At 41.0% G+C, this 22,257-nt stretch overlaps 1 protein-coding gene across 1 annotated transcript in view; it reads left to right on the top strand.

Moving 5' to 3' along the window:
- KDSR (3-ketodihydrosphingosine reductase) overlaps nucleotides 1–21,797 on the top strand; it is a 71,200-nt gene extending 49,403 nt beyond the window's left edge. Inside the window, exons 8-11 of the mRNA XM_077492075.1 lie at nucleotides 9,524–9,607; nucleotides 11,387–11,470; nucleotides 16,196–16,297; nucleotides 20,025–21,797. Coding sequence (XP_077348201.1) covers nucleotides 9,524–9,607; nucleotides 11,387–11,470; nucleotides 16,196–16,297; nucleotides 20,025–20,144 — 390 coding nt within the window. The 3' untranslated portion in view covers nucleotides 20,145–21,797. The remainder of the gene's footprint in view (nucleotides 1–9,523; nucleotides 9,608–11,386; nucleotides 11,471–16,195; nucleotides 16,298–20,024) is intronic.
- Nucleotides 21,798–22,257: the final 460 nt, after the last annotated feature.

Here is a 22,257-nt window from a genome sequence, read left to right as displayed (position 1 = left end):
ACACAAATAGAGCTTTCTTTTGGTGGTATTTAATCACCGCTGGGTTTTTTATTTTTTGTGCTATAAAAGAAAAAATACCGAAAATTCTGTAAAAAAACGAATTTTTCTTTGTTTCTGTTAGAAAATTTAGCAGATTACTAATTTTTTCTTCATAAATTTTGGCCAAAATTTATACTACTACATATCTTTGGTAAAAATAAGTACAAATTGGTGGATATTATTTGGTCTTTGTGAAAGCTATAGAGTCCACAAGCTATGGTGCCAATATCTGAAAATTGATCACACCTGAAGGACTGGCGGCCTATTTCAATTCTTGAGACCCTAACATGCCAGAAAAGTACAAATACCCCCCAAATGACCCCTTTTTGGAAAGAAGACATTCCAAGGTATTTAGTAAGAGGCATGATGAGTTTTTTGAAGTTGTCATTTTTTCCTACAATTCTTTGCAAAATCAAGATTCTTTTTACTTTTTTTTTTTTTTTCACAAAATTGTCATATTATCAGGTTATTTCTCACACACAGCATATGCATACCACAAATTACACCCCAAAACACATTCTGCTATTACTCCCGAGTATGGTGATACCACATGTGTGAGACTTTTACACAGCGTGGCCACATACAGAGGCCCAACATGCATGGAGCGCCATCAGGTGTTCTGGAGCACCCAGGACAATTCTGACATTTCTCTCCTACATGTAAAAATCATCATTTATTTGCTAGAAAATTACATAGAACCCCAAAACATTATATATGTTTTTTTAGCAAGCACCCTGGAGAATACAGTGGTGGTCTTTTCAACTTTTTATCTCGCACAGTATTTGCGCAGTAATTTTTCAAATGCATTTTTTTGGAAAAAAAACTGTTTTTTGTGCTTAAAAAAAAAAAAACACAGTAAAGTTAGCCCAATTTTTGCATAATGTGAAAGATGAAGTTACGCTGAGTAAATAGATACCTAATATGTCACTCTTCAAAATTGCACACGCTCGTGGAATGGCGGCAAACGTCGCTACTTAAAAATCCCCATAGGCGACGATTTACATTTTTTTTACTGGTTATATGTTTTGAGTTACAGAGGAGGTCTAGGGCTAGAATTATTTCTCTCGCTCTAACGTTCGCAGCGATACCTCACATGTGTGGTTTGAACACCGTTTTCATATGTGGGCGGGACTTACGCATGCGTTCGCTTCTGCATGCGAGCACATGGGGACAGGGGCGCTTTAAAAAAAAACATTTTTTTTTTATTGTTCATTTTACTTTATTTTAGTTTGACATTTTTTTCCCCAAAAATAATTTTTTTGATCACTTTTATTCCTATTACAAGGAATGTAAACATCCCTTGTAATAGGAATATGGCATGACAGGTCCTCTTTACAGTGAGATGTGGGGTCATTAAGACCCACATCTCACCTCTAAGCTGGGAAGCCTGAACAAAAAAAAAAAGATTCTGGCTTTGATCGTATTAGCGATTCGGTAGAAGCACCGGAGGGCGGAGGGCGGCGGGAGATGTCTATGGCTGGGTATTGCAGGGTATCACCGACTATGGCTGGGTATTTTAGAGCATGGTGTTGCAGAGTACTGCGTTGCAGAGCATTGCAGGGTATTGGCGGGTGTTGCAGAGCATTGCAGAGTGTTGCAGGGTATTGGCGGGTGTTGCAGAGCATTGCAGAGTGTTGCAGGGTATTGGCGGGTGTTGCAGAGCGTTGCAGGGCATTGCGGAGTGTTGCAGGGCATTGCGGAGTGTTGCAGGGCATTGCGGAGTGTTGCAGGGCATTGCGGAGTGTTGCAGGGCATTGCGGAGTGTTTGCAGGGCAATGCGGAGTGTTTGCAGGGCAATGCGGAGTGTTTGCAGGGCAATGCGGAGTATTTGCAGGGCAATGCGGAGTATTTGCAGGGCAATGCGGAGTATTTGCAGGGCAATGCGGAGTATTTGCAGGGCAATGCAGAGTATTTGCAGGGCAATGCAGAGTATTTGCAGGGCAATGCAGAGTATATGCAGGGCAATGCAGAGTATATGCAGGGCAATGCAGAGTATATGCAGGGCAATGCAGAGTATATGCAGAGTATTTGCAGGGCAATGCAGAGTATATGCAGAGTATTTGCAGGGCAATGCAGAGTATATGCAGGGAATTGAGGGGTTAATTTTCGGTGAGCAGCGATGTGGGCACTGCAGATGCAGCCCACATCGCTGCTGACACCGATCTCTTTCCCCTCCGCTGTACCAATCGGTACAGAGAGGGGAGGGAGGAACCGGCGTCATAACATGACGCCGGCTTGTTTACAAGTGATCACTCCGTCATTTGATGGAGCGATCACGTGGTAAACGGCCGCGATGAGCGGCCGTTTACCGTGATTCGTGATGCGCCGGGTCCACTGGACCCAGCGGTCACGGATGCTCTCGTGTGCGCGCCCCAGGGGGGCGCGCGAGAGCAGAATTCTGGGAGGCTGTTAATTAACGGCCTCTCAGAGTTAAACAACCGCCCTGAAGCCGTTAATCGGCAATGGGCGGTTGTTAAGTGGTTAAGCTCATCCAGCAGGTACACCATCCACACAGCGTGCTGCTGTGTCTATCTCTCTCCTACTCAACAACTCCACACTGACACTTTCAGCACACCTGACCATAAGTAGGTCTGAAGGGGAAGTACCTGCCTTCAATTAACCCCCTCTTAACCCTGCCCCAGGCTGACCCTCTACACCTCTTTGAAAGTATTTCTCTCTCTAGATCTGCAACAAAATCCACTAAACTAGTTTTGTGCCAACAGCAACTGTTACCAACACTGTTTTAGGCCAGTGTTTCTCAATTCCAGCCCTCAATCTGCTCTTTCACACTGTGGCGTTTTTCAGGCATTTTGAGGGGCTTTATCGTTAAAAAAAGCGCATGTAAAGCGCGTGAAAGAAGCTGCAACTGCAGTCCCAATGTAAAAGCCCGAGTACTTTCACACGGAGATCCCTTTCACACTGGGGCATTTTTCAGGTGCTTTAGCTTTAAAAAAAAAAAAGTGCCTGTAAAGCGCCTGAAAGAAGCCTCAACTGCAGTCCCAATGAAAAAGCCCGAGTGCTTTCAAACTGAGGCGCTGGCAGGGTGTCAAAAAAAAGTCCTGCAAGCAGCTTCTTTGCAACGCTTTTGGAGTGGGGAAAGCAAAACGTCTGAAAAGCGCTTTTGGCAGCAGCATTTTGTGGGCGCTTTTAACCCTTTATTTGGACACTAGCAGTGGTTAAAAGTGCCCCAATAGCACTCAGAAAATGCTGGTAGAGCGCTGATAGTTTAAGCAGAGCTTTACGAGCATTTTTCGGGCACTGACATTGTGAAAGGGCTCTTAAAGCACTTGGGCTTTCACATTGCGATTGCAGATGAGGCTTCTTTCAAGCGCTTCACGGGCACTATTTTTAATGCTAAAGCACCTGGAAAAAACGCCCCAGTATGAAAGGGGTCTAACAGGTCATGTTTTCAGACTCTCCATTAATTTGTACAGGTGATTTGATCAGTTTCACTGCCTTAGTAATTACTACAGCTGTTTCATCTGAGGGAAATCCTGAAAACATGACCTGTTGGTGCGCCTTAAGGACTGGAATTGAGAGACTGGTTTAGAACAACCAACTTGGAGTCTGCTAAAATGTTCAGTGCTCATTGCCATTCTGTTTCAGATATGGGGGGAACCCTTAAGCATCTTCTGCTCAGCCACCAGCATTTGATGAGGTTCATCTTTCTCCAGCCTAAACCACGGGACATCTTTGATTACATGATCAGTTGTGTAATCTTGCAGAAATGTTCACAATGTGGTCAGTTGTGACACTGTCTTCCATAAAGAACATGTGAAGTGAGTGCAGAATTTTGTTAATCCTTTTTGTTAATTTTTACTAGTGTGTGAATCTGTGCAGCTGAAACGATCATCAGTTTGGGGAGGTTTTATTTTTTGATATTTTTCGTTCATGATGGTTCCCATTTGTGCTTCTTGAATGGTCATGCAGCTTTCAAGTCCACCATTTCTCAATGGAACCATCAGCTTATTTCTTAGGCTTATAGTCTAAATGGCAAAGTTCTATCTTTTCAGTGGCTGCTCATTCTTCCAGGAGTGTGATTCCTGGGCAATTCAACATCAGACTTTGGTAGTTCATATTTGTAAAGCTGCTACTTGGTCTTTGGTATACTTTGTTAAAAAAAAAAAAAAATTTTTACCAAGTGACTCATAGAACCTTCTTAAGACAATACCTTTTGGATTGTGTTTTGCAGGCTAATCTGTTTTGGATTTGATTGATTGTTTTGGGGCATTTGACTTGTTGCCATGTTGTGCCCCCCCATATATTCAGTGCTTTGGGACATCCCTATCGTGGATATGAAGATGCACTGTGTCCCGTGATGTACAACAGTAACAAAATGGGATTTTTGGTTTACCAGTAAAATCCAGTTTCTTGGCGTATATCATGGGACACAGATACTGCCGCTCTTTCTTTGTGGTTCATGGCTAGCTACAAAAATTAAGCCTTAAGAGACAGGAGGCTTTCCTGTCTTTGAATTTGACTTGGTTTCAGCTTCTTGCAGTCTATGTACAGCAGAGCTCAGATGAGAGAGGATGAAGCAGCATAAGAATTCAATAAATTGTGCTGCATTACTCATTTTGTTAACGAGGCACATGCTGATAGAAGAAGGCGGAGTGACAGAAATGTGCTAATCAGTGCTCTTTCTTTCTTTCCAAAAGCCAGTTACAGAATGGGGTAAGGGCAAAAGGTGAACATGGTAATTGACTGATATTGTGTCCTGCAATACAGGGCTATGCTGTGTGGTAGAGCTGTAAACTTGATGGGGGAGAAACATTTTTATAGATATTTTTAGTGCTGTTACTGATTCAAATTTGTGTTTTGATTAATTGTTTTTTTTTTTTTTTTTTTTAATCGACTAATTTTGATTAATTATAACGCACGTACAGATCCATCTACTTTTAGCTGATCTCCTTGCTTGCAACTCTGCATTATTCAGTAGTAAATGGGGTATACACTATATACCAGTGATGGCGAACCTTGGCACCCCAGATGTTTTGGAACTACATTTCCCATGATGCTCATGCACTCTGCAGTGTAGTTGAGCATCATGGGAAATGTAGTTCCAAAACATCTGGGGTGCCAAGGTTTGCCATCAATGCTATATACAATCACCTGACACTAGTTAGTTTCCACAATCCATGACTTAACTTCACAGTTCACACAAATACATTTTAAATTCAAACTGTAGCACTGACACGAGTAATTATTTTTTTCCACAGTAGCGTGACAATCCCTCCACCTCCGGTCTAACTAATCACTCTCACCTTATGGCATGGACCCCTGTGCAAACAGGTGGTCATGCAAGCAGGTATCAAAAAGGTTAACACGGACCATAAACTTCTCTCACGTCTCCTTAGATCTCAGCAAGGACGCCAGGTCATGGGTAGAAAGAAAAGATCTAAGTGCTCACCGCTTAAGTATAAGATTAAATTTTTGTGTTCAAACACAAACTACTCAAAGATGATAAAAACACTGCATCTAAAACTGACAATCGTGTTAGTTCCGTAGCGCAGCAGCGGGTGACCTCATGCGTAGCTCCTCCTTCGTATGCGTTACGTTCAATCAGCACTTTGACGTTCCCCGACTCCTCCCCCCCTTCCCTTCATTAGTAGACTGAGGCACTTGGGGAAGGGGGGAGGAGTCCAGTGACGTTGATGTCACCGGATCTCCAACGGAACTCCTTGAAGCCGGCGGAGAGGGAAGTACCAATCAAAAGAATTTTGATCAAAAAAATTTATTGAGGAATTAATCTTTACTTTCCACAGCCCTAGATATTTTTGCAGGTACTAATAGATACATTTCATCTGTCTACTAGGCTTTTTACCTAAAGTTAGACTATGATTATGTCAATGTATGTTAGTTAAATGTGAAAATAAGTGTGTGTGTGTGTGTTTGTGTGTGTGTATAAATATTGAACACCTGGCCATTTTTATCTGTAAATATATTTCTAAAAGTACTATTGACATGAAATTTTTAGGTTTGTAACAACCCATGAAATCCATGGGTTTCTGAAACCTAAACGAAGTTCAGAAATTACGTTATGTGGAATAAAATTAAATGACCGTCTTGAACACGCTAACTGAAATGTATTTAATATTTCGCACAAAATCCTTTTGTTGCTAATGATGGCTTCAAGACGCCTCCTGTATGGAGAAACTAGTCGCATGCATTGCTCAGGTGTGATTTTGGCCCATTCTTCCACACAAACCGTCTTCACATCTTAGGTTCTGTGGGCCTCTTCTATGAAATCTGATCTTTAGTTCTTGCCATGGATTTTCTATTGGATTCAAGTCAGGTGATTGGCTGGGCCTTTCTAGCAGCTTTATTTTCTTTCTCTGAAAACCAATTGAGAGTTTCCTTGGCTTTGTTTGAAATCCTTTTCTTGCTGAAATGTCCAGCTTCAGTGTTGGTATGGTCTTCTTGGGGTGATGGGTAGTGCCATTTGACCTTGTCATGGAAATTATTTTATGCTATTGCATGATTAACTTTGCTTGCCCTAATAAGAACACTTTTTTTCAGCTGTTTTGGATAATGCAGTTGAGTGCACTCATGTTTACCAAGTAAGACACATGATAGTTGTTCTCACATGGGAAGCTCCACAGACAGTCCCCAGTGGTTATGGGAGCTCCATTTTATTTATAGAACTTTCAACAGGGGTATCAAGAGGCTTGGTGACTATACAGTTCAGCCAATCAAGCCCAGGCATTCCTTCAAACCGTAGGTGTTATACAAAACTCGACCAATGAAAATGTGTGTGTGTGTGTGTGTGTGTGTTTGTGTGTGTGTGTGTGTATATTCAAAAAGAATAACTAGGAGTATCTGGTCATGTCCATACAGACTAGTGTGTACAATTTCCCACCCTTTGTATGTGAAAACTGCTTCTACCATTTTTTCTTTTGATTTGAATTGCCCGGCAGCCGCTGTCATGCGAAGTCTTGCCTCCTGGACTGGCTCCTATGATAGACGTCACATGTCCCAGTATTGGACTAGTGTGCTGTGTATCATAGGAGCCAGTCCAGGAAGCGGGACTTCGTATGACAGCGGCCACCGGGGCAATTCAAATAAAAGCTCTGTCACAGCAGGAGATCCCCGCTCTGTGTGACCTGGCTGGCTCTCCTTTTCATACTCTCTTCCCCAAGTTCCTGGCCCTATCGGTGGGAGAATGGCTCCCAATTTGAGAGGATTCAAGCTTTGTGACATGGTGCATTATCCTGCTGTAGTCATAAAGGGATGGACATGGTCAGCAACAATGCTCAGGTATGCCGAGGTGTTTAACCACTAGGCATCTGTGCTATAGCCAAAAGACGGCTGCAGCGTGGACGCCAATTGCCGGGAGGCCGTCCCTGGACGTTCTCCTGTTTACTTCCGCAATGCGTGCTCCCGTGAGCACGCACCAGGGAAGTTCTGTGCTGGCCGTGTCCCTTGGACACAGCCAGTTACAGATCGCTGTAAATGGCCAATCACAGAAGCTGTTTACAGCGCGATCGGCGTGTCCACTGAGAGATGATCTCATATGTAAACATATGAGATCATCGCTGACTCTCCCTCCTCACACAGAGGCAGCGTGTGAGGAGGGAGAGATGAACAGCTGCAGCAGTTAGTAAAAAAATAAAGTGCCACCTGTCCCCAGTACCACTGTGCCATCTGTCATCAGTGCTATGTGTCATCAGTGCCACATAGTGCCTTCTGTCGTCAGTGCCACGTGAGTGTCACATGTCATTGTCCTGGTGCTCCAGGGCCTTCAAAAGTGTAATAGGTAGTCAAGAAGTTAGATGTGTAATTTATGCTCCTAGAACACGTGATGGTGCTCCCTGCATGTTGGGCCTCTCTATGTGGCTAGGCTGTGGAAAAGTCCCACACATGTGGTATCATAATACTCAGGAGGAGTAGCAGAATGTATTGATGAATGGGGCATTATTTGTGGTATACACATGCCATGTGAGAGAAATAACCTATTACAATGACAATTTTGTGGAAAAAAATAATCTTAATTTTGCAAAGAATTGTGGGGAAAAAATGACAACATCAAAAACCTCACCATGCCTCTTACTAAATACATTGGAATGTCTACTTTCAAAAAAGGGGTCATTTGGGGGGTATTTGTACTTTCCTGGCTTGTTCGGGTCTCAAGAAATGAGATGAGGCCACCAGTACATCAGTTGTGATAATTTTTTTATGATTTGCACCACAGCTTGTGAACTTTCGCAAAGACCAAATAATATCCACTAATTTGGGTTGTTATTACCACAGATATGTAGCAGTATAAATTGTGGCCAAAATTTATGAAGAAAAATTAATAATTTGCAAAATTTTATCACAGAAACAAAGAAAAAAAGCGTATTTTTATTTTTATTTTTTTTCATTTATAGCGCAAAAAATAAAGAACCCACCAAAAGAAAGCTCTATTTGTATGGGGGAAAAAAGGACAAACAAATCATTTGGGTACAGTGTTACATGACTGAGTAATTGTCATTCAAAGTGTGAGAGCGCTGAAAATTGGTCTGGTCACGAGGGGGGTTTAAGTGCCCAGTTGTCAAGTGGTTAAACAATGCTCAAATTTTTACTAAGTGGCCCAAAGTGTGCCAAGAAAATATCCCCCACCACCATCAGCCTGAACCATTGATACAAGACAGGATGGATCCATACTTTGTTTACACCAAATTCTGCCCATACCATCTGAATGTCGCAGCTGAAATCGAGACTCCTCAGACGAGGCAATGTTTTTCCAATTATCTTTTGTTCAATTTTTGGTGAGCCTGTGTGAATTGTAGCCTCAATTTCCTGTTCTTAGCTGACAGGAGTGGTACCCGGTGTGGTCGTCTGCTGCTATAGCCCATCTACTTCTGGGTTTGAAGTGTTGTGCGAGATGGTATGCAAGCGTTTGAGTTGAGCCCCATACACACTATCAGATTTTCTGCTGATTTTTTTTTATTTTTTTTCCTTCAGATTTACCAAAACCATGTAGTGCAAGGGCCTGCCTGATTGCATAAAAATTGAAACTCCAAAGGTTTGATCTTATATTATATTGTTTTGGAAAATCTGAAGACAAAAACCAGCAGAAAATCTGATAGTGTGTATGGGGCTTTACTGTTGCTTTTCTATCATCTCAAGCAAGTCTGCCCGTTCTCCTCTGATGTCATCCACACAACTTCTGCTCACTGGATATTTTCTCCCCTTTTTTTTTTTTTTTTTTTTTTTTTTTTTTTTGGACCATTCTCTGTAAACCCTACAGATGGTTGTGCATGAAGATCCCAGTGGATCAGCAATTTTTTGAAATACTCAGACCAATCTGTCTGACGCCAACAAACAATTCCACATTCAGTCACCTCAATCCCATTTCTTCCCCATTCTGATTCTCGGTTTGAACTTCAGGTCGTCTTCCCCACGTCTATATGTACCCAATAGAGTGGCCTATTGTGTGTATGTAGTAACACTTTACATATAAGCTGCCATAATTGGTAATTCAATTATTTTATTTTTTCAGGTTAAGCCATATAATGTTTATGTTACTGTTGCCTATCCTCCGGACACTGACACGCCTGGGTTTGCAGAAGAAAACAAATCAAAGGTAGGATTTGCATATATGTTTACTGTTCACTCGTATATCTAGGTTAAAGGTGGTGCTGCTGCTAGAAGCCATAGTGACACTGGCACTCCAGCGTTTGTACTGGAGAGAACCAGTAGGTGCCTAATCGACCTACATTCATTCCTGAAGAGAAGCGTTCCAAATATGTGATTTACTGGCACACTTGCTTTCAGATAAATCATACAACTGAAAAGACATTATCTTTCTGCTCATTGTAATCTGGTTTCTTTCCTTGACACGTGTAAGGAGGAAGTGGAATTTGTCCCTTTTTTCAAGTGAAAATCCTCAGTCATTTTTTACTTTTGCTTGTGCATATCTAAAATTGTGTACACATGTTTGGCCACCTCTGATTAAATTATGTTGGTTTTTAACTTCTAAAACGTGGTAAAATTTGAATGTGCAACTAAAATCCACAATCCTTGCATCCCCTCCAATGGCCCATAAATGTGCCCTGGCATCTTCTTGTGGGTGCCATCTTGATTGGCCAGTGCGGTATATTAAGGTATAAATATAGCTGCAGCCTCCCCAAACAGACGCCACAAAGTGGTGCCCAAAAAGAGGGAAATGGCGCTGCTAAAATTTTTTGTAATTCATTGTATTCAAAATACAAAAGTGAAATTGAAAAACTCTATTTACATCAAGGAAGTGCAAGTGTCCACCATATCAATAATGCCTAATGACAAGTGTTGTTATACATATTTTCCAACATAACAGAGTGAGCCACTAATAAACAAATTAATCAAATACAAACATGTCTATAAAACAAATAGTAGTGAACATTCAGTCCATACGTGAAAAAAGGTGTGTGTGTGTATGTGTATGTGTATATGTATGTATGTATGTATGTGTGTGTATATGTATGTATGTGTGTGTGTGTGTGTGTGTGTGTGTGTGTGTATATATATATATATATATATATATATATATATATATATATATATATATATATATATATATATATATATATATATATATATATATATATAATAATATACCTATGCCATGTCCTGCGCCTCCTACGGCATTTATTTGCATTTCACACACTTGTGGTGCACTAAAATTGAGCTTGCTGTACTTCTTCTTTTTTTAAATCCACTGTAATGGTGTGAACTATGCCCATAGGATAATGTGGATTTTTGGCTGTCTGTGCAATAAGAATGTGTTGAAAAATGCATCCCATTGCATCTGCTATAAATGTGTCCTAAATTAGTGAAGTGCTACGTTAAATACTTGGGCTACTTTCACACTGAGGCATTTTTCAGATGCTAAATGGCTAAAAATAGCGCCTGAAAAACTGCCTCTCCAGTGTGGAAGCCCGAGTGCTTTCACACTGGGGTGGTGTGCTTGCAGGATGGGGAAAAAAGTCCTGCAAGCAGGATCTTTGGGGCGTTGCGAGAGCAGTGAATACACCACTCCTAAAATGTCCATGCCATTGAAATCAATAGCCAGTGCTGTCAAAGTGCTTCAGCAGCAGAGCTTTGCAGGTGCTTTTAACCCTTTTTCGCCATCTAGCGGGGGTCAAAATGTCAAAAAATATCACCCGCGTCCTCGCCCTAGTGTGAAAGCGCCTTTTAGACTATACGTTTTTACATGCAGCATGACGGACACAGCAAGCTGGTATGAGGGGAAAGGAATCAAAATACATTAGATGTGCATATCATCCATTCTAAACCATATATTTATGCAAATATAACTCTTTTAACCGCTACTTTCAAATGTAAATGATGAATGCTTATGTTCCATGTTTTGTTTCATTTCAAGCCACTGGAAACCAAGTTAATTTCAGAGTCTTCAAGCCTTTGCCAACCTGATCAAGTTGCCAAAGTGATCGTAAGAGATGCTGTAGTAAGTATACAATCTGTGCACTTTTACCTGTGAAATACACATTTATTTCTGGTCATGCATTGGGAACAGTTTATCCAGGTTTAGATTTTTTTTTATTTTTTTAACCCTTCTAAATTATAAAATAAAAACAAATAATTTTATTGTCCGGGGAATAAGCACTTACAAACATCTATGTGAAATGGTAAAGTATTTTGTGAAACAACTTGGTGTCCTCATTCCTTTGTTTTTTTCCCGAATGGTGTGGGTTTGGATATTGTTTTATAATTTAGGGTAAGCAAATAGTAAAGCTTTGGAAACATGGAAAATGAAAGTATAGTCTTCATGCTGGAGTCACACAACCATATGCTATAAAGCCAAAAGGAAGTCAGACAATGTTTTGGATGCATCCAATTATCTAACCTGGCCATTTCAGATGGTAGTATTTAATCCAAAGGAATGATCATTTCCAAAATTCTACAACTATAACGACCTATCCCTCTGTATACCATAGCACCATATTCCTGTTCTGTAGCCCTTTGCATATTGTTAATCCATTGTGACCTGTACTGTCAGTCTCCATATTTGAGGACTAAATGAAGCCATGCTAACACGTTTGTCTTTTACTGCTCATATAGTCAAGGGGTTAACTCTAAAATGATGCTGAGATAGCAAACCTCTTATGAATGGTGTACTTGTATGCATACAGTTATCACATGACCATTAAAGTGGTTGTAAACCCTTACAAACCACTTTGACCTACAGGTAAGCCTAGATTAAGGCTTACCTGTAGGTCCAAGAAATATCTCCTAAACCTATACGGTTTAGGAGATATTTGCCCGAAGACAGGCACCGCTGTCTACGGCGCATGCGCCGTAGACAGCGGCGCGCAGGCGCACTGAGCGTGGAATTTCCAACAATGGAGTTGCCGCGCGTGTCGGCTCCCGTGCGCATGCACGGGAGTGACGTCATCACGGCTCCGCCGAATGATAGCGGCGGAGCTGCGAGACCCCACCGAAAAGATGGATGCGCCGGACTACAGGGGACAGCGGTGACATCGCTGGCTCCTGTGTCAGGTAAGTGACACATAATGGACTACAATGCAATGCATAGTAGTCCATTATGCTTTGCCTTTGCAGGGAATGAAAGAGGAAGTAAACCCATTGGGGTTTACTTCCTCTTTAAATGAACACACTGTGTTTGACCTCTAAAACAGAAGTAATGTTTTTGTACAGATGTGTGCTAAATAATGCCTTGCCTAGACATCCGCCATCTTTGCAAGGCTATATTGCTTGTCTCTCCTATTTTGATGAATACATGGGGACTTGGCGGAAACTGGTGCAAGTGGCTTGCGCCACATTAACAAAGCACCATCTATGCCAGTTTTAATTCAGGTGTTTTTTATGCACCTAATTAACAAAGGGATACCTGCCAGATTACAACTGGCATACAGCATGTGAACTATCTGCTGTTAACCTGGCAGACCGCTCACATGCCTCTCTGCCTGAGCAATCAACACTATTTTATAACAAGAATACCTTAAGATGCTGTTTACGCCATGGGTCCCGTCATATATTATTGCGTAGCGCCGGTTGACCGAATCGGACGCATGCATGATGGCAGCTCTGAAACTAAACAGTTTTTCCAAGTTTTTGCTGAAATATATACTGTATAGAACTCGAATGTAAAACAGTCAACCCACCCCCCATTGGAGGAAAATTACCTAAGAAAGATGGCACATTCCTGACAGCAGGTTAGTGAGCTGGCTTGTCCATATAGTCAATTTAGAATGACATTACTATAGCATGAAGTCTTCAAAGGTAACTAGAATTTGGAAGCTTGCTTTCTTAGAGGCAATATTATGTTATATTTCCCCATCACACACTACATGGGGAGAGCCTCTACATAGATGGGCAAAAAGCTTCTCTTCTCCTCTCTAAGCATTGGTAACATTACTTTGAATTGTGGCAGAAATCAAAATAATTATAAACCATTCACTAACTTTTTTTTTTTTTTCTTATGTGCCTTGAAATCGATTTTATTTTTTTTGTTTCAATGTTTTTCTTTGTTTTTGGTTATTTTAATTATCTTTTTGTAAAAGATTCTCCATGAAGTGTACTCAATACCTAACGCGCTTTTTTTTTTTTTTTTTTTATTTTTTTTTTTCCCTCCTGCGCATTTGAATGTTTTGGATTACACTGTGTGTGCATGTTTGTATAATAATATTATATTCTAACAAAGACATGGTAAGCTAGTATAAAACCTGAAATCTGCCTCCCTGGAAGGCTGCACAAAAAACTGGATCAATGCTGTCAGCAATAGACCTCTATGCTGGTTTTATGATCGCTTGAAACATGAACAAAATATAATAATTCTAACCCTCAAAGGCAGGAGACTGGTTGGTTGTTTTGCAATTTTTTGATCTTTTTGTTACTTTTTCACTTATTTCCTGTTAGTATGAATGATTCATACTCTTGCAAGCTGACATGCCACAGAATTGGAGTATTTAGTAGGATTTCACCGATACTAAATTTTTAAGACCGAGCGCGAGTACCAATACTTTTTCAAGTACTCGCCAATACCAATTACCAATGCACTTTTTTTATTTTTATGTCGCGTGACCAATGTGCAGCACTGATGAGGCACTGATAGGTAGCAGACAATTTAATTTCTTATTTTATTCACAATTTTTTGGGAGGAGGTGGGTGGCAGTGGATGATGTCAGTAGGGCAGTGTACGGTGTCGGTGGTTTTAATTTTTTTTATATATAATATTTATTATTATTATTTTAACCTTTTAAATATTTATTGCAATTACTTTTTCTATTTTTATCAGCCCTGTTGGGGGTGACTTTTAGATATCAGGGGGTCTAAACAGACCCCTGACATCTCCCTTTTGCAAAAGAGACTGAGGACACATATTCCCCCAATCCCTTTATCTGCAGCCTCAGCTGCACTGAAGATGGGACAGGAAACCATTTACAATGCTCAGTTATGAATGGACTGTCAGTGATCGCTGACTCTGTGCATTAAGAAGGGGCCTGTAAATGACATTTACCACCGCTCCGACATTTGCCTCCGCTCTCCATCCTGACAGATCTGGGATGAGGGAGACCAGGGGAGCCGGAAGAGGACATGGGACAGTTTGGGGTGATCAGTGCAGTGGTGGGGGCAGTTATAAGCACCAATCCCCTTGTATAGCTTTTAATAAAGCACCTGACAGCCATAGGAGGGAGCTGTCGGCTGCTTTATTGAAAGCCACACCAGGAGATCGGTGCTTGTAACTCCCTCCACCGCTGTACTGATCGTCTGTGAGGCTGACCCCACCCCCTGCTGTGATGAGGATGCCGGGCCTGGTACTGGCCTACCAGTAGGTATCGGATTAAGCATCGGAGCATTTGCACGAGTACAGGAACTTCTGCAAATGCTCGGTATCGGTGTAACCCTAGTATTTAGAAAGTCCTGTTGCCATATCCTGTGCTCTGTGTTTTTACTTTTGTCATAATTTCTTTGTTCGGTTTATTGTCTGGTGATTTTAAAGAACACTTTAAAAATGTAATCTAGCTTGAGCCCAACATCAGCTGAAATAGATTGAATGCATTTTACAGAACAAAATAAAAATCAGTTAGACCCCTTTCACACCACACCGCACCTTGCGTCAGCGGTAAAACGCTGCTATTTTTAGCGGAGTTTTACCGCCGGATTTGCGGCGCATTTCGGGCGCTAGCGGGGCGCTTTTACCCCCCCTCCCCCCGCGAAAGGGTTAAAACCGCCAGCAATACGCCGCAATAGCAGCGTTTTGCCGGCGGCATTACAGCGCTGCCCCATTGATTTCAATGGGCAGCAGCGGTGGAGGAGCGGTAAACACACCGCTCCTTCACCGCTCCAAAGAAGCTGCTGGCAGGACTTTTTTCTGACGTCCTGTCAGCGCACCGCTGTAGTGTGAAAGCCCCCGGGGCTTTCACACTACACACAATGGTGCAGCTTCTTTAGGGCGTTTTGCAGGCGCTATTTCTAACGCTATAGCGCCTGCAAAACGCCCTGGTGTGAAAGGGGACTTAGTGGGATAAAACGTACTGAGCTTGTCTCGGAAGCACCTGATTGAATGTTAGCACATGAATGGTGTGGCGATAAATCTATCTATCTATATATATATATATATATATATATATATATATATATATATATATATATATATATATATATATATATATATATATATATATATATATATATATATATATATATATATATATATATATATATAAATTATATTCGCTCTGTGATCAATATGGAACAACAAAAAATGCTTCAACTATATGGACTCTCAATAACATAAAAGATTGCCATACATATGTGAATATATAACTAAAAACATACATAAAATATAATGTATCCAACAATTTCTCAGTATAAAGTTCGCTTTTGGCCTCCGAGGGTCATAGAGAGAGCCGGGGACCATCTGGTCCACGGCCAGCTCTATAGTAAACCACTGGTGGATTAAATCTCTTGCTGCCTGTGCGATCGGGCCAGCTGGGAGAAGCACCGGAGGGTGGCGGGAGGGTGTCGCCTCACGCCACCTGTAAAAGCAATCAAGAGGCTAAACAGGCAATCGCCTGCTGGGGAAAAAAAATATCTGGATGATTCCTGCCGCTGTTATGATGCTCTCAAATGTTGCTTCAAATGTTGCTTGTGAATGTCATATCCTGCTATTAAATGTTTGTGTTTTATTCTTTCTACCTAATTACAGCACGGGAATTTCAACAGTTCTGTTGGATCTGATGGCTATATGCTGTCTTCTTTAACATGCGGAATGTCACCTGTCACGACCATCACAGAAGGCCTCCAGCAGGTAACATTTGAAATTGTTAGTTGTTTCAGACAGAAATGGTACCAGGATGTGCCCTCAATTCCAGATTGGCAACTATCCTTTTTCCAAGACCTTGATTAAAATTTTACATACTGGAAACGGAAAGGAATTTTCATCCTGCAATTAGGACCGATGCCATGTTCTTTGCTGTTTTTATTATTTAACTTGCTCTAGTTCTGCATGGCTGGAATGTATCATAGACCATCTTTCCAGCCTTTCAAGCTTTCCAGCGATTAATATAAGCAAAAAAGTTGTTTTCAAAATGTTTTAAAAAATATTTTGTAGTTTTTTTGTTTTTTTGGGGGGGGAGAGCTACAAATATACAGTACTGTGCAAAAGTTTTAGGCAAGTATAAAGAAATTCTGTAAAGTAAGATTGCTTTCAGAAATATATATTTTAATTGTTTTTTTATATGTTTTTTTTGTTTTAAAAGTTCAATATGCAAAGTGAGTGACCAGAAGAAAAATCTAAATCAAATCAATATTTGGTGTGACTACCCTTCTGGCTTCAAACCAGCATCAATTCTTACACTTGCACCCTTTATACACTGGCACAAAGTCAGGGGTTTTGTAGAATTAGAGGCGGGTGTATGATTAATGAGTTATACCAAGCAGGCGTTAAGGATCATCAATTTCATATGTACTGTAGGTTGAAATGGTCATTAACTGAAACAGCTGTATAATGAGGCTTAAAACTGGGTGAGAAACGGACACTCTGCTACTAAGGTGATGTGGAAGACCGTTTCATATCACCAGTCCTACACAATGGTAAGACTGAGCACAGCAACACACAAGGTGGTTATACTGCATCAGCAAGGTCTCTTCCAGGCAAAAATTTAAAATCGGACTGTGGTTTCAGGATGTGCTGTTCAAGCTGTTCTGAAAAAGCACAAAGAAACAGGCAACGTTAATGACTGTAGGTGTGGTGGTCGGCAAAGGAAACTTGATGCAGCAGATGAAGATACATCATGCTTGCTTCCCTTCCACATCAGAAGATATCCAGCACAGAACTGGTTAAACCAGCGAGACCCAGATACACCCATCTACTGTCTGGAGATATCTGGCCAGAAGTGGTCCCAATGGAAGAATTGTGGCCAAAATGCCATACCTTCCAATGTGGAAACAAGGCTCAGTAACTCAACTATGCACAAAAAAAACACCTTAAAAATAGGGTGCTGAAAAATGGCAGCAGGTGCTCTGGACTGATGAGTCAAAATGTGAGATATTTGGCTGTAGCAGGAGGTAGTTTGTTCACCAAAGGGTCAGAGCAGTACAATGAGTGTTTGGCAGGCAACAGTGAAGCATGGTGGAGGTCCTTGTAATTTTGGGGGCTGCATTTCTGCAAATGGAGTTGGCGATTTGGTCAGGGTCAGTGGTGTCCTCAATGCTAAGAAATATAGACTAATACTTAGCCATCATCAGGGAGGCGTGTTATTGGCCCTAAATCTATTCTGCATTAGGACAATGACCCCAAACATACAGCCAGTGCCATTTAAGAACTGACAACAACCTTCTCAATCCCCTACAGTCCAGCTTTGTATCACAAACTTACTAAGAGACATATCCTTTTTGATGTCACACCCCTAGACTCTGACCTCGACTTCTGCCTCCACATCTATCACTGGCTAAATCTTGCTGCCTTAAACCTCTGCAACATTTCCATAATTTGTCCCTTCCGAACGACCCCACAAAACAACTTATTCACGCCTTGATTACTTCCTGCCTTTACTACTGCAACTCTTTCCTCACGGACCTACCTTTACACAGGCTAGTCCCCCTTCAGCCTATTATGAATGCTGCTGCTAGACTAATCCACCTTACTAACCGATCTGTGACTGCTGCCTCTCTCAAAATACTAACCACCACATACAAGGCCATCCACAACATCGCTCCAGCTATATCGCCAACCTCATCTGCAGGGATCGTCCTCTCCGCTCCTCCCAAGACCTCCTGCTTTCTAGCTCATTATTACCTCCTCCCATACTCTACTCTTCTTCAGAGCCTCTCCCATCCACTGGAACTCCCTGCTCCTACCCTGTCTGCCTTTTAGGCAATCCTTAAACTCACTTATTCAGGGAAGCCTACGCCACCTCCACCTAAGAACTGTACTTGAGTCACCTCTGTCAGCGTACCCCCTGCAGCTATTACCTTTTTTATACCACCTCCCCCTCCCTTTTAGATTGTAAGCTCCATGAGCAGAGCCCTCCTACTCCTTCTGTATTTTAATTGTACTGTCCTCCTTTAAAATGTAAAATGCTGCGTAAACTGTTGGCGCTACATAAATCCTTGATGATGCTCTTTAGGGTAAAGGGGAACAAACAGTTCTGGAAGTGAGTGTTTTGTCCCCTCCTGCCTTGAGCCCTGATCTCAACATCATTGGGTCTGTCTGGGATTCAATGAAGAAGAGAATGAAGAATTTGAGGCAGACCACATCCACAGAAGATCTGTGGTTAGTTCTTCAAGATGTTTGGAACAATCTATCTGCAGAATGCCTTCAAACTGTGTTCAGGTCAGGGGCAGACTGACAACTCATGGGCCCCCGGGCAATAGTAGATTTTGGGGCCCCCGGGCAATAGGGGATTATGGGGCCACACAGGATACACACAGAATACACATACACACACTGAAAAGGTACTGGAGAGGCGGGGCAGCTATAATCTTGGGATTTAAAAAAAACATTTTTACATACTGTCCCTGGCTTTATTGAGGCTGGCAACCCTGATGGGGGGCCCCCTAGTGGCGTGGGGCCCTCGGGCAGAGCCCGAGTGCCCCAATGGTCAGTTCGCCCCTGGTTCAGGTATACCTAGAAGAATTGATGCTGTTTTGAAGGCAACGGGTGGTCACACCAAATGTTGATTTGGATTTCTCTTCTGTGTATTGACTTTCCATTTTGTTAGATTTGTCAATGGTTTATTTTATCAATTTATTTTATTTCAATTTATTTCTGAAACATTCCTAAATTTACCGCATTTTTTCAAAACTGCAAATCTTCCACTGCTTGGCTGCATCTTCCATGATAAATCTGGGTGCCTATCCAAGAATTATTATTTTTTCTAAAGCCTCATGCATCGCTTGGCTCACTGTGCTGCTTGTGTACATGTTCTGCCTAATTTTTGTTGCTAATATCCTGCAGTTAGGAGCAGAAAAAGAGGTGCGATGAAAGCAGAGAGAGTCTTAAACTATTGTGCTGACATGCTCTGCCTTCTTTCTGTGCCATAGGGAGAATGATGCAATGTCAGTAAAAGGTACTTCGTCACTGAACAGTAAAAGCACATTATTTAAATGGCAGTCAGTGGAACTTGATCATGAAATTGGAGACTGCAACGCTGAAGTGAAAATAAGGGGACATCTTTAAAAAACAGCAGTGTGACCTCATGCTTGTGCTTTACCTTTATCCCCTATTCTGCACCAGCATTTGAAATGAAAGTTGTGTTAAAAAAAAAAAAAAAAAAAAAAAGTTCTGGTAGGAGAACCTGGTAATGTGACCTGTCTGGTGTCTGCTTCTCTCAAACGGAGAGAATACCATGGGTCTACACCACGTCGTCATTTTTATGAATTTTCATGTAATGAAGAGCAGATATCAATTTCTGCTCTACTTTATAAATGAGCCCCCGCATTTTGTGATGTCTCCCCTTAGGAAAGATTTTTTGTTTTTGTGTAATCCTTTGAAATGAATTGCAGTATTTTAATCGAACCGGTTTCCATTCTAGGTCGTCACAATGGGACTGTTTCGTACAATTGCATTGTTCTACCTTGGCAGTTTTGACAGCATCGTCCGTCGCTGCATGATGCAGAAGCAGACCTGTGAGCAAGCCAATAAAACAGACTGAACCTTGGACTGCCAAAAACTTAATTCAAATGCTTGCTGCTAGAAAGCATATGACCTGAAGATAATCCCACCATCTGACTAGTTTATATTGTTCCCTACATGGAACTACATGCCTAAATAAATAGGGAAGAGTATCTTGTATATGCTGAGCACCAGCATGGTACTATGCAAATTGTGTTGCGAGGTTTATACTTCAGGTTGTGTTTTTTTTTTTGTAAAGAGTATTGCCTGAAATATTTTCTGATGTGCAGTTTGCTTCTGTTCCTGATCACCTTATATTCTACTCCTTCTGCCTTCTTCCTTTTTTTTTTTTTTTTTTTTTTTTTCTTCTGCTTTCAGCTGATGAATTATTCATTTTCATCTGATGATGTGAATGGAAGTCATAAGCTACAGTTATCAGCATTTTTGAAATCTGATACTGAGCAATAATTAAAACTGATGTTTATTCAGAGTAAACTATATTTCAAAATGTTAAAACTGTACTCTGGGCAGATATAAGACACACAGTAATGCAGCTCCTCAAATGTATTTTTTTTTTTTTTTTTTATATATAAGTACCTGAATTTGACTTGGCAACAGCCACTTGTAGTCTACTGTACAGAACAGCTCAAATTGGGAAAGGGGGAAGCAGCAAATGGAGCAAATCCGTTGTACTACAGTACAAGGAGCATGCTAAAAGAAGACTGACCATGAGAGGAGCTCATTGGTCTGCTGCTTCTCCTTTTTTCAGTGTCTAGTCTCAGGGTGTGAGAAAATCGGGTCTCCTGCCCTGCCAGATAAGATTTTGTGGTATGGAAAAGCTATGAAAATCTCAAGACTGGATATAAACACAAATATATATCCATTTCAGCTGCGTATTTATCCGTATCGGCCTGGATTTCAGCTTTAAGATGCAGCACTTTCTCCGGTATGTGAGTTCAGTTAGAGCAGAAGTGACCAGAAACTTTATAATGTTGGCCAGTTTGCACCCGGAATGCCATTCTATATTTATTGTGTTCACTAAATGTAATTAGACCAGTTAGCCAGCAAATATATTTAGATCTTTGCAGTTAACAGCTATTGGAAATGTAATGTGTGCAGTGCCTACTTCTCTCCTTGGTATATCTTGATGACATTGTATTAGAGGATTTTGTTAAAGGCCAAAGACATTTCCAAAACCTCACTTTTACCGTCAACCTGTAAATAGCTTGCAGTGTTGTATAATAGTGAACTCTGTTTTGTTTGCTTTTTGCACTTTTAGGGGGATGTCAGACTGTTTAACACAATGTTGGTGCCTTTTATGTATGTATGGGAATGATTAGAACCGAAAATGTTAGAACACTATAGCAAGTACTGAGCCCAAAGTGCTTATCCTACACGTCTCTATGTAAACATTACTGCTCTTGTGCTTTTGATGTCTATGAATAGTCACCAATGGCCATGTACTTACAGGGTACTCCATACGATGTGTACTGAATAATTGCTGTATTTATTTGGGTAAAATAGGTCCTTGTTGAATATCCAAAGCAACCACTCTAAGGGAACAATTCCTGAGTGTGTATAATCATCAGTTTTCTAAAAGTTTATTTTAGTAACCTAAAACTTGTGATACAAGTGTATGTAATGTATTTTTTTTTTTCCTGGACACAAACAATGATCTGTATTATATACTTTGTATAGTTGTTTGTACATTGCTGTTTCTATAGCACTACTATTGTTCTCACCAGAATGGAATGTGCCTTTTCTTTGTAACTGTGAAAATATTATTGGTCCATGTGAGGCACAGTGTTAGGGAACAAAAGCTCTGTGTCTACTATAGAACATATTTCAGGGAAATCGCAGCACCATTGTGTTCCTCCAACTAGCCAAATGCTATAACTTGCTTTTCTATAGATAACGGACATATGAAATCTGCAGCCTATAGTTATATAGTTTAAAAAACACTGCCGCTAGTGAAATCACTACCATGCCATTCTTCTAGATCCACCCAGGTCAGTGCTGCATTATTTCACAAAATCAAGCTGTGCATGGTATTTAAAGCTAAACTTAATCTCCCCCTCCCTCTTAGTGTTTTTGTCCCCCCCCTTATCTTTTTATTGCTGAGTTATCTTCAAAACATAAACTTGCCTGCACAA

The sequence above is a fragment of the Lithobates pipiens genome, unplaced genomic scaffold (genome assembly GCF_037356315.1).
Source record: "Lithobates pipiens isolate NorthernLeopardFrog02 unplaced genomic scaffold, aLitPip1_a1.2 Scaffold_19, whole genome shotgun sequence".
Classification (NCBI taxonomy): Eukaryota; Metazoa; Chordata; class Amphibia; order Anura; family Ranidae; genus Lithobates; species Lithobates pipiens.
The sequence above is the reverse complement of the archived record's forward strand: the minus strand, read 5'-3'. Positions and strand labels throughout refer to the sequence as shown.